At 62.6% G+C, this 14,529-nt stretch overlaps 2 protein-coding genes across 9 annotated transcripts; both read left to right on the top strand.

Annotated features, from left to right (window-relative positions):
- Positions 1 to 4,630: 4,630 nt before the first annotated feature.
- PRR35 (proline rich 35) lies at positions 4,631 to 10,705 on the top strand. 8 transcript variants are annotated; one of them, XM_036021152.1, is made up of 5 exons: positions 4,631 to 5,397; positions 5,525 to 5,670; positions 8,204 to 8,278; positions 8,431 to 9,563; positions 9,999 to 10,705. In XM_036021152.1, exons 4-5 carry the CDS (start codon positions 8,470 to 8,472, stop codon positions 10,462 to 10,464), a joined length of 1,560 nt encoding a protein of 519 aa, XP_035877045.1. In that variant the 5' UTR covers positions 4,631 to 5,397; positions 5,525 to 5,670; positions 8,204 to 8,278; positions 8,431 to 8,469; the 3' UTR covers positions 10,465 to 10,705. The 8 variants fall into 8 exon arrangements, with proteins under 8 accessions (XP_035877045.1, XP_035877040.1, XP_035877042.1 ...); XM_036021147.1 differs by having other exon boundaries at positions 9,831 to 10,705; XM_036021149.1 differs by lacking the exon at positions 8,204 to 8,278 and adding an exon at positions 6,078 to 6,266 and having other exon boundaries at positions 9,831 to 10,705.
- Positions 10,706 to 12,787: 2,082 nt separating this feature from the next.
- NHLRC4 (NHL repeat containing 4) lies at positions 12,788 to 14,214 on the top strand. Its single transcript, XM_036020042.1, is given in 2 exon segments — positions 12,788 to 13,578; positions 13,580 to 14,214. Coding segments are annotated over 2 exon segments (558 nt in total). The 5' UTR covers positions 12,788 to 13,161; the 3' UTR covers positions 13,721 to 14,214.
- The last annotated feature ends 315 nt before the right edge of the window (positions 14,215 to 14,529 follow it).

The raw sequence follows: 14,529 nt of genomic DNA, 5'->3' as shown, positions 1-14,529 counted from the left end.
GAGTGGGGGGCTGGGGTGTGGAGGCCGGCACTCGGCGGGTGTAAGAGGCCTGTCACAGGCTAGCCTATGGAATGTGAAAGCAATTAAAGCCACCAGCAGTGTTCGCTCCAGGCGGGCCTCAGGCGGCGGGGGAGCTGCCACAACACATCTTGCATCGACGCCCGAAGACTGCCCGCCCTGATTCACCGAGGCTGCGCTAGCCACACCAGACCCTCTCCCCCTCTCCTGTCGGGCAGGGGCCAGGCTGAGTCCACCCTCCAGTCATCAGAGAGCTCGAGCCTCCCCCCCCCCCACCCCGCCCAGGCATTCTGGGAAGCCTAGACTAGTGTTCCAGTGGGCACCCAACACCCTTGCAGTGTCGGGCCAGTCAGAGGTCATCACAGTGAGGCAGGGGGTTGCATGTCTACCCCCTTGGCCAACCTGGAGACCCCCCAGCCTGTTGGTGGGGGGGAGGTTCCAACAGGGAGGGGTAAGAGGAGGGGGGCCTTGTGCCCCAACCCCAGAGGGCACAGTGTCTGAGAAGTTGGGAGGTCCCACAGACAAGATCCTTAGCCATGGCACTAAGGACCGAGGGGGGTGCAGGCACTGGTAGAACACTAGTAGGGCCCAAGTGGGGCCTTGGCCAGGGTCAGGTTCAGGGAGAGGGGACTGGTGGTGAGAGATGATGCAGGCGCCAGCCAGGCCTGCCTGAGAGGTAGACTTCAGTCGTGCCCTCAGCCCTCTCAGGGTGGCCCTTGGGCCCCAGGCCAGGTGTGAGGAGTGGACAGGGCAAATGACCACAGCAGGGAGAGGACACGAGGTGGGAGGGCTGTCCCCCTCCTCACCTTTGGCTTTGGCTCCCTTCCTCTGTCAGTGTGGGCTTCTGGTTCTGGGCACATCTCCATCCCCTAAACCCTTCTGCCCTTCTCTTCCTCATCCCCCCTTCCCAACGTCTCTGCCCTCCCCCCACCCCCACCCCGCCTCTGGTTCGGTACTGCGCGTCCCGTGGCCATCTCTCCCAGCCCCTCACCCAGGCTTCCTCTGCCCACCCATTGGCTATGGCGGCTTTCCCAGGGCGGGCGGTGATGTGTTCTCACTTGTGAAGCATCCCTGTCAAAAGCACTTAGTGTACAAATTAGCCTCTGCTTCCCGCCTCCCTCTGCACAGCTCTGGGCGCTGGACTGACAGGGCCAAGGCTCCGGGCCCTCTCCCGCCTGCCCCAGGGCCACGCAGCCCATGTGCACCTCTGGCTGCCCGCCCACGACCGAGCAGGAGGGTGGCCCCCAGACACCAGGGCTCTTCTCAGGGGCCCGGCTTCACCTGGATGGGACCACAGAGGGCAGGATGTGCAGGGATATACTGGGGAGCAGCACCTGGACCCACCCTCAGTGCCAGGTCCGGTGTTGAGAGCAATGGGGGACAAACGAGCCATGCAGAGGCTCTGCAGCCCCCACCCGCTGGCCAGACTGCCACTCAGGCAGGGAAAATCGGCTGTGACAGGCCCAGGAAGGCCAGGCCCCGGGGGCCCGAGGAACAACGCACACAGCTCTTCTTCCAACATATGGTTGCTGTCGGCCCAGGGCGCTGCTTGGCCGGTGCTGCCTCCAAAACCGGGTGGGGGCTCTGGCGGCCCAAGCCTCTCATCCCACCTGCCTGGCCAGGCTGCTCCCTCATTGATCCAAAAGTTCTTGCCCCAGTTTGCATGCCTCCTACGATGGGGAGCTCACTCCCAGCACAGACCCTCTCCTCCATCACCGCAGTCTGAGGCATACAGAGGGCCCCCACACCAGGGTGGCTGATGACCTAGTGGGTGCAGGGGTAGAGTACATGAGGGCCATCAGGGCTTCCAAAGAGGACAACTCTGGAGCTTTGGAAATCGAGGCACAGCAAAGCAGGCGTGGTCCAGCTACCCTGCAGAGTCTGCTGATCCAGGAGAGCAGATGACAGGCCTTCTAGGGTCCCTGGTATCAAAAAGTCTCCCATCTGGATCCCTCTCCTTCAGGGTGGACCAGCTTGGACAGCCCCCCTCACAGACTCCCTGGGGAATTAATTCCCAGCCCTCCAAGTGCTTGCACAGGGGGCCTGAAACCTGCTTGAATTTCTGTCCACACAGTCGCCCAAACCCATCACTGTGGCTCTGCCTCTCCCCTCACAACCCTACTGTGGGTTCCCCGTGCTCTTGGGATCAGTGGCCTCAGGCATGCCCCCCCTTACAGCCAAGCCCTGGGCCCATCCCTCTCTGCCTTGGGTCCCTGAGGCCACCTCAAATGGGCAAGGTGGAAGAAGTGCCGAAGGCGATCCATGCTCTGGGCCCAGAGGCTCTCAACACTGAGGCTGCCGTGTGTCCCAGGGCTTATCAGCAAGTGGGTGAATGTGAGCCGTGGCCGTCAGCCTGCGTGGTGCTGACCCTCCCAGGGGCTGACAGGCATCACCTGGGTGCTCCTGCCCCTCATTCTTCCACCCATGGGGCAGGTGCAGGCTGGCCCAGCCCCTGCCTCTATCCAGGGCAGTGTGTGTACACTGATGGGATGAGGCAGGCCTATGGGGCGCCGTGCCACCCTCCTCCACCTTCTCTAGGCCTGTCGTCTGTTCTGCCCCTGCAACCCCCAGCACGCACGTATCAGCATTAATGGAGGGGACAGGTGGGGGGCTGTGAGCAAGCTGGGCAGAGGTGAATGGCCAAGATGAGCTCTGGCTGGAGGCAGAAGAAGGAGCTGGGTGTCACCACACCACCCTGCCCTGGAACCAGCTGAGCAGAGAGAAGGCTGTTCTCCAGGACCTCACTGGTGCCAGGAGCACCCAGAGACTAAGTCTCCACCGCCCATTCTGCAGGTGAGGGCACTGAGGCAAGGGTTCCCGACTCAGGGTAACGCCCCACTTGGGTGGAAAGTGGGACAGGCCCCAGGCACAATGTGTGCCAGCTGCGAGGGAGCAGATGTGCCTGGAGAGCCTCGAGCAGAAAGCACAGGGGCTCGTGGGGTTGGCACTGACGTCCTGGCCACACCCACTCCCGTGTGGTGGGGGTGGTCATCTGTGCACCTGCTGGGGTGGCCCGACTTGCATGCCCATGCATGGGCCGCCCGGCTGCTGCTGCACCCGAGCTCTAGGAACCCCCAGCCCCAGGCAACAAACTCATGGCCCACCTGTGCCCCCTACACAGATGCCTCCTGGAGGCCCAGAAAACCCTCCTGGAAACCTAGAAATGTGCCCAGGTCATGCCCCTTGGGTGCTGAGTTCCTCTGGAGGTGCTGCCACCTCTCCTCTCACCCAAATTTCCAGGGAAAAAAACAGCAACAATGACGGCCGCCATGCCTGGTGCTGAGCTCACCCTCCCTGGCCTCCCCCTTTTCCCAGAACCCAGAGTTCTCGCTTCCTCCCTCCTCCCAGGGGCTCCTTGGTCACCTAGACTTCACTGGTCTGTTCGCTCTGCATGCTTTGAGCAAACTTCCTGATCCATGACCTTCCTTTCCCTGAGGGATGGCAAGAGCATCCAACCAGTCCATCCTGTGATGGTGACCTTTGCCTCTCCTCAGAGGGGTTAGCCAGTGAGTGGTGGGGAAAGCTGTTCCTGGGACCAAGTGGCCAAGGCCCAGGATCCCCCCTCCCACTGTTTCAAGGTGCTCCCTGCCCTCTCTGCACAGTGTCTGTGGTGAAGGGCCTGGGCTTGGCTGAGCATGTCCAGGGTTGGGTTGTGTGCAGGAGGGGCAGGCCTCCTGGCCCCCTCTCTTCACAGGGCTGCTGGCATGATGGCTGCTCAAGCTGTCTCTCGGCCTGGGGCTGCCTGCATGGTCTGTTGGTCAGCCACGGGCCAGGCCAGTCAGGCAGAGAGGAGAAGACTGGCAGGCTGTGCCACCCACAGTGGTCCCTTCCTGCCCTGGGGGCTTGAAGGGAAGAAGTGAGCCACCGTAAGTTGCATCAGGGGAGGTGGCAGTGGGGCACTGACCCTCACATCAGTCTCTGCACACCGGGTGCCCCCGGAGCCACAGAGCCCTGTTCCTTGTGAATGCCTGTTGTAGTCGGAGAGGGAGACCTGTGCCAATAACTGGGCCATGGCTTGTCACCCTCCTTGGGAAACTGAGGCCTGGCTTACAAGGCCCAGGACATATTAGACTCTGGATCCAGTTCTGTCCAGTTTTCTTTCCCCAGTGAAGATGCAACAGCCCCTAGTGGGGACCCCTTCCTTTCCCAGTGTGCTCCTGCCCCCCAAACTGAGCTGGGGATACCCCAACAAGCCTAAGCTAAGCCTGCAGGGAGAGCCGAGTGAATGGTCCTGGGGCCCTCTGAGCCTCCGGAGAGCCGGCTGCAGCTGCAGCCGCCCCTCTGGCTGCCAGAGCCATGCCCTGCCTGAAACGGCACCATCACGCCTCTCTGGGATGCCCCTGGATGAGGCAGATTTGCTGGGAGAACACGGCCTGGCCCTATCCTGGCATGTCTGTGTCTATGTCCAGCATGGGACTGGCTGGCCAGAGGAATTTTCACAAGGACCCAGCTGGAAAGCAGTGGGACCCCAGACGGTTAAGATTTGGTAGCTCAGGGAAGAAGGTGAAACCTGGTATGCCCTGGGTAGGGCTGGGAGCGGCTGTGGCCGTGAGGGCGTTAGAGGGAGGAGGTATCATGGCGGGTCCTCAACGTCCAAGCCTTTCCCTGGCCTCGCCTCTTACCCGTTCCAGGCCCTCCGGAAGTGGGGAGGAGCCCTGGCTATGCAGTCTTCCTAGGACACCGGCCAGGGGAGCGAGGAGTCCAGCCTGGAACAGGAGAGGTGGTAATGCTTCCAGGAAGCGGGGAATGAGTGAATGGGTCAGCGGGCAGGGAAAGGGTTGAGGGGTGCAGATCCACTCAGCCTCCTGTTTGGAGAAGCGGAAACAACACTGGAGGCAAAGGCTTGGCCAGGCAGAGCTGGCCAGAAAAGCATTCTTGCTCCCACTGTCTATGCATTGGGCTATGCCACCCAGCTGAGGGCTCCCACCCTTCCAGGGCTAGGCTCGGTCTCCACCTGGGCTGGGCTGGGCTGCAGCCCTCCCCAGGCTGGCTCTGTTCCCCATAACACCTCCTGTCCTGGGGCTTGGCCCCCAGGCCCTGGCTCAGGCGGGCAGCTGTCAGGGGCCAGAGCCCTGCCCTGACGGATGAGTGCTGACGGCCGCTCTCCATGTGCCCTCTTCCGCTGACACCCCATCACACCGCTGCGGGGACCCCGGGAGACCTGGCCGCCTCTGCGCACCCCGGCGGCAGCCTGCAGGCAACGGGGGGCGGGGACGGTGCCAGGCGCCCCGCATTCGTCTGCACACCTGCGCCTCCACTCCTGGCTCCTCCGCGACGCTGCTTTCCCTGGTGGTGCCACTGGTGTCACCGGCCACCGCTCTATCCAGGAGTTAACGGCGCTGCGGAGAGAGCTGAGCAGGTCCTGGGCAAGCCAGGCTGGTGAGTGCACGCGAGGGGGTGACTGTGGGCAAGTGGGAGGAGGAGAGACGGGGACTGGGGAGGAAGCGGGTCACCAGGTGGCCAAGGCGAGACCGCAACCTGCGGTTGCTCTCCCCCTCCCCCGCAGCGGGTGTCGGAGGTCGCAGCGCCCCCCGGAGCCGGAGCCCGGCGCCGCGGCGCACGCGCGGCCGCTCCTGCCGCCAACTTCGGTGGGTGCGAGTCGGCGTCGGGGGGACGCAGTCGGTGGCGGAGGATTCGGGGACTCGCTGTCAAGTGAGTGACTACAGACGGCGCGGGGGGCCGCTCCCAGCACCGGGCCTCAGTTTCCCCTGCGGGATCCCGCGACGCTGCCCCGAAGAACCTGAGCAGGTTTCGCGTGATCTGGAGTGGTGGCGGGCGCCGGCAGGGGGAGGAGGAGATCGGGGAGCAGGGGGTGGTGGATGGGGAAGGTTTCGGGGTGGGGCGGCGGCGAGAAGTTTCTGCCTTAGTCCTGGGTCGATCCAGGCTCTGTTCTGGCCAGGGCGCAGGCAGGGCGGGCGCAAGCATCAGCGCATCTTTCGAAGTTCAGGGGGTGCATGGGGCCGGGCTGGGCGCGAGGGCTAGGGGCTGGGGGCGGTGGGACGCCGGGAGTATCCGGCGCGTTCCAGGCAACCCCAGCCCCTACGTCCCCCACTTCCCAGCGTCTAGGCTCCTTCCTTACACCCGGATCGTCTGAACGAAGCAGCCCCGTCTCTGTAGGAAGAGGCTCGGGAGGGCTAGGCAGGAGGGAGTTGGGGGTCTCGGTCCTCAGCCTAGGAGAAGCCTGGTCATCCCTTCTGCACCACACCCTGCGGGGTGCTCCCCAGGTCCCAAAGGGGCCAATGGCATGGGTGAGCTGTAATCCTCTGGTGGCCAGTGGTCGCTCCAGGCGCTGGGCGTGAGGACTCCAGTTCCTGGCCTGCCACCAGTTCTCCCCAGACAAGGAATTAGTGGGGTTGGGCGTCTGGCTGGCAGAATGTGGGTGCAGGCCCCTCTGGAACCATGTACGCAGTCACGGGTAGGGACACGTGTGCAAATGAATGTGCTTTTGGGTGTATATGGGTGTGTGCTGGTGTCTGGGGCTGTCTTCTGCTTGTGCACAAGCACACGAGGTGGGCGTCAGGCGTCCTCTGGGTCCCCGTGGGGTCAGCAGCTGCTGAGGTGGTTCCTGAACAAGCTGCTCCACCCCCACCTCCTGAGCTGTCAGGCCTGGAAGGAGACCCCCCCAGTCCAGGGGCTGGGCTGGGAGGTGAGGTGGGTGGTGGCACCAGGCGGCACAGCTGTGTGGCTCCCAGGGCTGGGTGATCGATGGCCCCAGCGCAGCCGTCTCTATCTCCCCAGCACACATGCCCATTTGTCATCTGTGTCTTAGGGGGGGCCGGGGGCTCAGGGAAGGCCTGCCTCTGCACCCACCACCAAGTCCAGGGGGTTCTGCAGCCTCTTGGGAAGCCCCAAGCCCTTTCCTGGGCCCAGCCCCCTCCTCCCAACCCCCGTACCCCTCTTGGAGCCCCATCCCCTCCCAGATGCGACACCCACAAACCACAAGCAGAGAGTCGCTGCTTGCCCTACCTTCCACGTCCTGGCCTTAACTACGCTGACGCCCCTCTCAGGGGTCTCCTCGGGTGAAGAGGCCTCTCTATCCCTCTGGCTGTCCTCATAATGGGGGAGCCCACCCAGTGTTTGAGGGGAGCAGACATGACTGCCTGCCATGTGCAGAGCCCGAAGGCCAGCAGGGAGGACAACCCGCTCTAGTGGCTGCCCAGCTGCCCCAGCCCCCCTGTTCACCCACTGGCCGGCCCTGAGCCCGGGGGAGCAGGACGAATGTGCCCGTCCATACCCATGGGGGTGTCTGTAACCGTGTGTGCCCTTGGGTGTACAGTATGCATGTGTTGTCTGAATGTGTGTGAGCGTCTGCTCACACCCCACCTGTGCTGTGTTGTGAGTGTATTCACGTGCAGCTACCATGTCCACTCTGAGTGTGGTGTCTCGTGTGGGCGTGTGCCCAGGCCCCATGCATTTTGGTGGTCCACTCTGTTCGGAGTCAGCCCAGCTGTGCAGAGGTGTCCCTCAAGACACTGAGTGAGGGTCATCTAGGGGCTCACAGGCCCGTGTGCACACGCTCTCCTTGTGCCCCACGCAGGCATGCACCAGGGTGGCGGCCAGCCCAGGTGGCGGCCCAGATGGAGTGCAGAGCGGCTTCTGAGTGAACATGCAGGGCATGGGGAGAGGAAGGTCTTGGCCGAGCTCAGCCACTGCAGGCTCGGCTGCTGACCTGCCCGAAGCCACCCAGATGGAGCCAGGCTGAGCAGGTGGCCGTGCTGTGGGGCCGTGCTGTGACGTCCACGCCCCCCAGCCTGGTCTAGCCCCACGTGAGGCTGACCCCCCCAGAGACCTCTAGTACCCAGCCAGAGCACACACTGGTGCGCGCACAGAGGCTCGGAGCCTTCTGCCGCTTTCTCATCTGAGTGACTTTTTATCTCGGCTTCCTGGCATGGGCAGGGGGGCTCTGGAGGGGAGTAAGACAAGGAAGAGCTCATGTCCCCCAGAAATGTGCCTGGTCATCCTTGTCTCCTTCCAGTCACTCACCAAATGCCTGCAGTGTGGACAGAAACAGGCCTGGGTGGAATCACCATGCGGTGGGGCTGCTGGGGCTGGGGCAGAGATAAAATGCAGGGTGTCTAGTTAAATGTAAATTTCAGGTAAACAACAAACATTTTTTAGTACATTGCAAATTTTGGCTAGAGATTATACTTATACTGAAAAAGCATTTGTGGTTTATTTGAGTCAGATGTAACTGGGCAGCCTACGTTTTTATGAGCTACACCTGGCAACCTTAGACGTGCGCATGGAGAGGAACTAAAGGGTGAGGCGGGGAGGGCATTCCAGGTCAGGGGGCTGTGTGTGCTAAGTCCAGGGAGGCCCAGGCTGCAGCATGGAGGCAGCGCCATGCCAGGCTTCTGCTCCTGGAGCTCGGGGAACTGACAGAGGCACTGACCAAGGTCCCCTTGTCTGCAGGTGGTCATGGTGCCGTGGCCTGTCTGCTAGCGGTCTGCCATGTCCCGAGAGGTGGGAGGCTCATGCCGCCTGGGCTCTGGGGCCCGGGCCCGGGCACGGAAGCCCAAGAAGCCACACTACATCCCTCGGCCCTGGGGCAAGCCCTACAATTACAAGTGCTTCCAGTGCCCGTTCACCTGCCTGGAGAAGTCGCACTTGTACAACCACATGAAGTACAGCCTCTGCAAGGACTCCCTCTCGCTGCTGCTTGACTCTCCAGACTGGGCGTGCCGCAGGGCCCCAACCGCACCCCGGACCCCCGGGCCCACCACAGACTGTCCCTCTGGCCCCGCAGACCCTGGCAGGCACCCCCGAGGAGCTGAGCTTCCAGATAATCCCACTTCACCCGACCTCATTGTCACTGACACTCTCTCCCAGCACTGCCGAGTTGGGGGCCCCAAGCCAGAGGCTGAGGGGTCCCCAGGTACGCCACCCCCTGTGGCCAAGGATGCCCAGAAGGGTGCAAGCCTTGGTGGGCTCCTGGCTGAATCATGGAAGCCGAGGCCAGGCAGGGGCCCCAGGAGCTCAGTTACGGTGGACTCCGCTGCAGTGGGCCCTGAGAGCGGCATCCCCTGCTACCCTCCGCCCGCTTCCAGCGAGTTCCCCGAGGCCCAGAGCCTCCAGCTATCCCTGCTGGGAGTCAACTACCCTCTTGGCCCCAGCCTCTTCTCCTACCTGGGTCCCTCCCTGGCTGCCGCAGCCCATATGCCCTTCCTGGGCTCAGCCAGCCCCCTGCTTCCCCCAGCCTCTGCCTTCCCTGCCCTGCAGCCCCCCGAGCACCCCACCCCTATTCCCCACCTGTACTACCCTCTGCTCCTGGAGCATAGCCTGGGGCTGCAGTCAGGAAAGGCTGCCCCTGCCAAGCCCCCTGCCCCTCCCAAGGGACCCCCTGGAACTCTGGCCCCTGGGCTGCTGAAAGTGCCAGTACCTGGGCTGGTTGGGCCCTGGCTCTGTGGTGCCCCCAGGGACCCAGGGCAGGAGAGTGGGCTGGAGCTTGCTGCCCAGAGTGACCCCAAGAGGAAGCTGCCCCTGGGAAGCAGGCTGCAGCCCCCGAAGGCCCCCTCCAGAATGGCCAACTTTGGTTCCCAGAGCAGGTAGGTATCAGGGCCCCCCAGTCATGTAGGGAGGAGGCTGAGGTTGGGGGAGGAGGGCAGGGCCCCTGTCCTGAGCTCAGTGCCCAGGATTATAGGCTTCAGGCCACAGACAGGTTACTGAGACCAGAAAGCCAGCCTGTCTGTCATTCTGGGGTTCTGAGTCTCTAGGCCAGGGAGACAGGCTGCATGGGGGGCACAGGGGGAGAGGGACAGAGGCTGGGGGTGCTGGGGGCACAGCACAGCCTCTGACTGGCTCCTACTCCCTAGCCTGCGGACTGGCCCTTCTGTGATTCTCTGGCCTGAGGACAAGGAGCCAGGCGACCCCGAGACCCCGGGCCCTGTCTCCCCCCTGCCCCAGCAGCCATCGGGCCCGATGCTGGTGGTCCCTGGTCATGTGTGCGAGGACCTGACACGCGCCCTCGGTGACTATGCTAGGGTGGAGCAGCGCCTGGGGCAGTTGGCACCTGCCAGGGGCCTGGCTCCACGGCCTCTTCGGGAACAGCTGGGCAAGATCCGCCGGGAGCTGCTCACCATCCACCAGGTGCTAGAGCAGGCCGTGCGGCCCCCGGACGTGCCCCTTGACCTCTCTGTGAAACGGACGTCCTCCAAGTTACCCGAGGTGACCTCGGGAGCCTGGGGGCAATCAGAGCTGGGTTCCATACTGGTCCAGGGGGCCCCCGAACCCCCCAGAGTGCTGGGCCCCACGGCAGCTGAGCCTTTCTCTGGCCACACCACCAAGTGTGAGGCTGACTCCAGTGTCCCACCTCCGGGACTCCCCCTCCAAGCCCCAGAGGACCCTGTCATTCCTGGCGGTAGCTGGGGCCCCCGTGGCAGGGCGGGGGGCTCCTGGCCCTCGGAGGCTGTCTCCGGCCTGCAGAGCTCCCCAGGCGCGGAGGTCTGACTGCAGCTCCTGCCACCACCTCTGTCGTGCCGGAGGTCCTCTCCCAACCCCATGCCCACCCCCTGGCCCTCTACCTGCCTCAGACCCTGGGGTGAGGCCTGGAGCCTGCCCAGCATGCCCATGGACAGACCCCACCCACCATGGCCGTGGCCTGTCTCTGGGGCCACACAGGGACAGCAGAGAACCATGGTTTTTTATTGATCACAGTTACGGACATTAAAATAGAAACCACCTTCACACACTGTGTCTGAGCCTCCTCTTTCCTTTGCTGCTGCGCCATCACCCGCAGAACACCTTCTCCTCATGGAAATGTACCTGGCCCGGGCATCCGGGGTGGGCAGTGTCCTGGGCCTCCCTGCCGGGTGTCTACTTCAGGTCCTGACCTGCCTCCCGTAGACTGGGCCCTCCCTGGGGAGGGGGAAGAATCTGGGGATAGAGGGGGGGCTTTCCATCAGAGGGGGCAGAGCAAGGAAAGGCGGGTGCGGGTGCGTGTGGCCTCGGGGCTGGTCGGACGGTTTGGTACATCAGGGGTGGGCAGGGCCCTCCAGGTATGCCTGCAGCCTGAGTCTGGCAGGACAGCCCTCATGTCAGGTTCGTGCTGGAAGCCGCTCCCACTGTGGTTAAAAGGTGCCCCCCACATTCTGTGGCCCAGGGCTGCTCGCCCAGCATGGCCTCCACTGGGCCCCCGCCAGGCCCTGCAGCCATGATAGGCATCGGGTGGCCTTCACAGCTCGCTGCCTCCCTCCCAGCAGAGCTGGGCCTGGCTTGGCCTTTCCCACAGGCAGGGGTGGGGGGCAGGTAGAAGGGGTTCCCAGGGGACCCTTGGATCCAGCTAATCACTTCTCTCCCTGTGAGGTGGCCACACCCCTGTGCCCACTCAGGAATGGCCCCAGGGAAGGCAGTTCCTGCCTGAGCCTGGCTCCCCAAGCTGGGCCAGCCGGGCTGAAGCCAGTCGGAGCAGGACCTGTGGCTGCCCCATTAACTGCACCGGGCAGCAGATAGCATCGGCTACCCTCCCCACCAAGGGCGTTAAGAGCCAGTGTCCACGAGGCAGGTGTAGACCAGCCAAGTGGGGAAAGCTGTGAATCGCAGACAGAGGCTGATTCTCCACCTGCCTGGGGCCTCCTGGAGGAGCTGCAGGGGACTGTGGGCTGAGCTAGGAAGTGTCCAGAGAACCCCCAGGTCCTGAGCCCTCAGCTTCCCATCGGCACCTGCCAGTGTGGTGTCTGCTGCTCCTTGCTTTCTCACCAGCCACAGGGCAGACGGGAGCCTGCCTGCTGGGGGAGATCACCCCAGCTTCACAGGTGCAGGAAAGGGATCCAGAAGACAGGATCCAACCTGCCCAGTGTGGGGGTGGGGGGATAAGAGGGACCCCTGGTGGTCCTCCAGCCTGGACTGTGGCCCTGTGAGAGGGGCGTGTGGTGGTGGGTGGGGCTGTCCATGACTGACATTGCAGAGGAGCGTGGGGTGTGGGTGGCTGTGGGGGCCTCCCTGTGGAGGGGTTTGTTGGGCTGACCATGAATGGCATTCAACCAAGCAGGAGCAGCAGAAAGAATGTCCCAGAGGCCAGTGCAAAGTCCCCAAGGCACGCATGTAGCAGCACTGGGGAGTCCCTGGCGTTGGAGTGTCAGGACTCCACTGGGGCCGGTGGCTCCTCCTTTGCCCACGTCAAGGTGGCTCCTCCCACTTCCTCAGGCCCTAGTAGCTGCTGGTGGAGCAGGCCCCAGGACCTGGCCCCAGGACCTGGCCCCAGGTAGGAGGAGACCTTTCCTGCTGGCCTCCCTGGGTAAGGACAGGTGGACAGGCCTAGGACAGGACCCCGGCCTCCTCTCAGGGAGGAGGTGGAAAGTCCCCGGGGACTGTGTGAGGGCAATGGGCAGGGGACAGGGGCTTGGGCTGTCCCCCAAGAAGGGTCATTTTCCCTGCCTAAAGGAAGGAAGGGTTTTGTGGGCTGATGAATTTGAGAAATTGTTCGTCTGTCACCCCAACCTCCACTTTGGGACATCTCAATGCCCTTGAGCTCATTCAGGCATCAGAGAAAAACTCACGGTGATCTTCATGGGTCCATGTCTCCTGGAACTGTCTCCCAGGTATCACACCTGGGAGAACAGGACTTTAGAGACACAGCTGGCTGCTGGGTTTGCAGGCTGAGCTGGACTCAGGGCCTGGTGAAACTGAGTTTGAATCTAGCTCCCCCACCCCCCACCCCCGTGCCTCAGTTGCCTCATCTATAAAACAGGAGAACACCAGCACTGCCTGGGCGGACAAAGGGGAACCTCGGTAGCTGCTGGTTGGTGCACAGTGGGGCATTCTTTCTCTAGCTGCCCCAAACTCGACTCAACTGTAGTAACTTACCTCAGAGAGGTGAAGCCAGCATATCCACCCTCTGGCCTCCTGCTCTGACCCCCCTGGCCTTCCCCACTAGTTGATCATCTGCCCCTCAGGGCCTTCACCTCACTCTGGACCGACCTGGAGACTCTACTCACTCCTGGCTGCTCAGGGAGGTCCAGGTGCCTTCAGGACCTGGACAGGGGCCTAGGGTTCTGCACTACTTTGCAAATGGCCTGCCCTTCCTGACAGCTGGGTCTGCTCCCTACATCTATGTGCTGGACCTTGTGAGACTGCCACTTGCCTTGCCAAGTTCCAGGGGTCAGGGACTTCCTGCCAGAGGATGTGGCTGTGACAGCTGCTGGGCTCATGGTGGTCAGTGACCTTGTCCACAGGGCTGTCCATGTGCTCATGGACATATTTCCCAAACCCCCAAGGCCACTGGGTGACAGTGGACACCTCCTGGCCCCGCAGGGGCTGGCTGTGGATGCCACTAGCTGCTTCCTGGTAACAGACTATAGGCCTGGGGCTGTACACAGCTTCACATCAGTCCCCACCTTGGAGCTGCTGGCCTCAGCCTCCATGCTGCGTCTGGAGGGCCCCTGCTGGGTGGGCCTGGGGCCAGATGGGGGCTTTGCTGTGAGTGAGGAGTTCGGGGTTGTTCGGAAGTTTCTGCCACCCCTGGGCTTCCCGGGGGGCCTGCCAGGGCCTGCCTTTGGCAGCCCAGCCTGTGTGTGCACTGACTCAGAGGGTAATGTCATTGTGACAGACAAGCAGCAGTGCCAAGCTGCCCCTGCTTCCCTGGGCTGCGGCACCTACCTGCTTGGTGTTAAAGGGGCTGGGGCGGCCCTTGGGCATGGCCTGTGCGCCCCAGGGCCAGCTCATGGTGGCGGATGCAAGAGGCAGCTACATCAAGAGGTACCGGTGAGGCAGGATAGTAAGAAGCTAGGAAAATTCCTTGGCAAGTGGAATAGGGAAACCAAGACAGACAGCTGAACACACTGGCTGATCAACTCACAGACAGGTGCAGATGGTCACGAGGGGAACCCAAGTGTCTGGCAGGGGGCAAACTGGGAAAATGAGGACCTTGCCCCCAGAATAACCTCTTCTTTCCTGGTCTTTCCTCCCTGGAGACAACATCCAGGCCTCAGTTGTGTTTCAGCTCCAGGCCCAGAAAAGCAGCAAAACCAGGTGGGTGATGCCAGGACCAACTGCAGTGACTAGAGAGCCCCTGCCCTGTCACTGACCAATCAGTGGAGAGCATGACCCTGCAAGGGTGCACCTGGAGAACTGATGATTATTCTTCTGAAACCCCCTGAGACCTTCCCTAAGATTCCTGCCTATAAGAGAGAGAAAAAAGCCTCAAGAGGAAGGACCCAGCTGGAACCGCTCTCCCTCTGGGGAGCAGCCCACACCATTCCCTTTCCCTTCTTCACCCCCCACTTCTTTCTTCACAGGCACTTGCCTCTTAAACCCTAAGGCCATGGGCAGCAGCAGCTTGTCCTGGGCTGATCCCTTGAACCTGTCCCCTGAGACCCCTTTTCTCTGACTTTCCAGTGAGCTACGGCAGCCCAGACCAGGTTCTCCTGTTGCTTCTTCTATGCTAAGCCCTTCCTTGTTTCGCTGTCCCCAGCTTTAATACATGTATCCTCATAGTCACCCGGACTTGTGTTGTGAAATCTTTCCCACATGAAGTCAAGAACCCACACGTTACAACTGGCCCTAGGTGGACCTTCT

This window comes from Phyllostomus discolor, chromosome 3 (genome assembly GCF_004126475.2).
Source record: "Phyllostomus discolor isolate MPI-MPIP mPhyDis1 chromosome 3, mPhyDis1.pri.v3, whole genome shotgun sequence".
NCBI classification, from domain to species: domain Eukaryota; kingdom Metazoa; phylum Chordata; class Mammalia; order Chiroptera; family Phyllostomidae; genus Phyllostomus; species Phyllostomus discolor.
The sequence above is the reverse complement of the archived record's forward strand: the minus strand, read 5'-3'. Positions and strand labels throughout refer to the sequence as shown.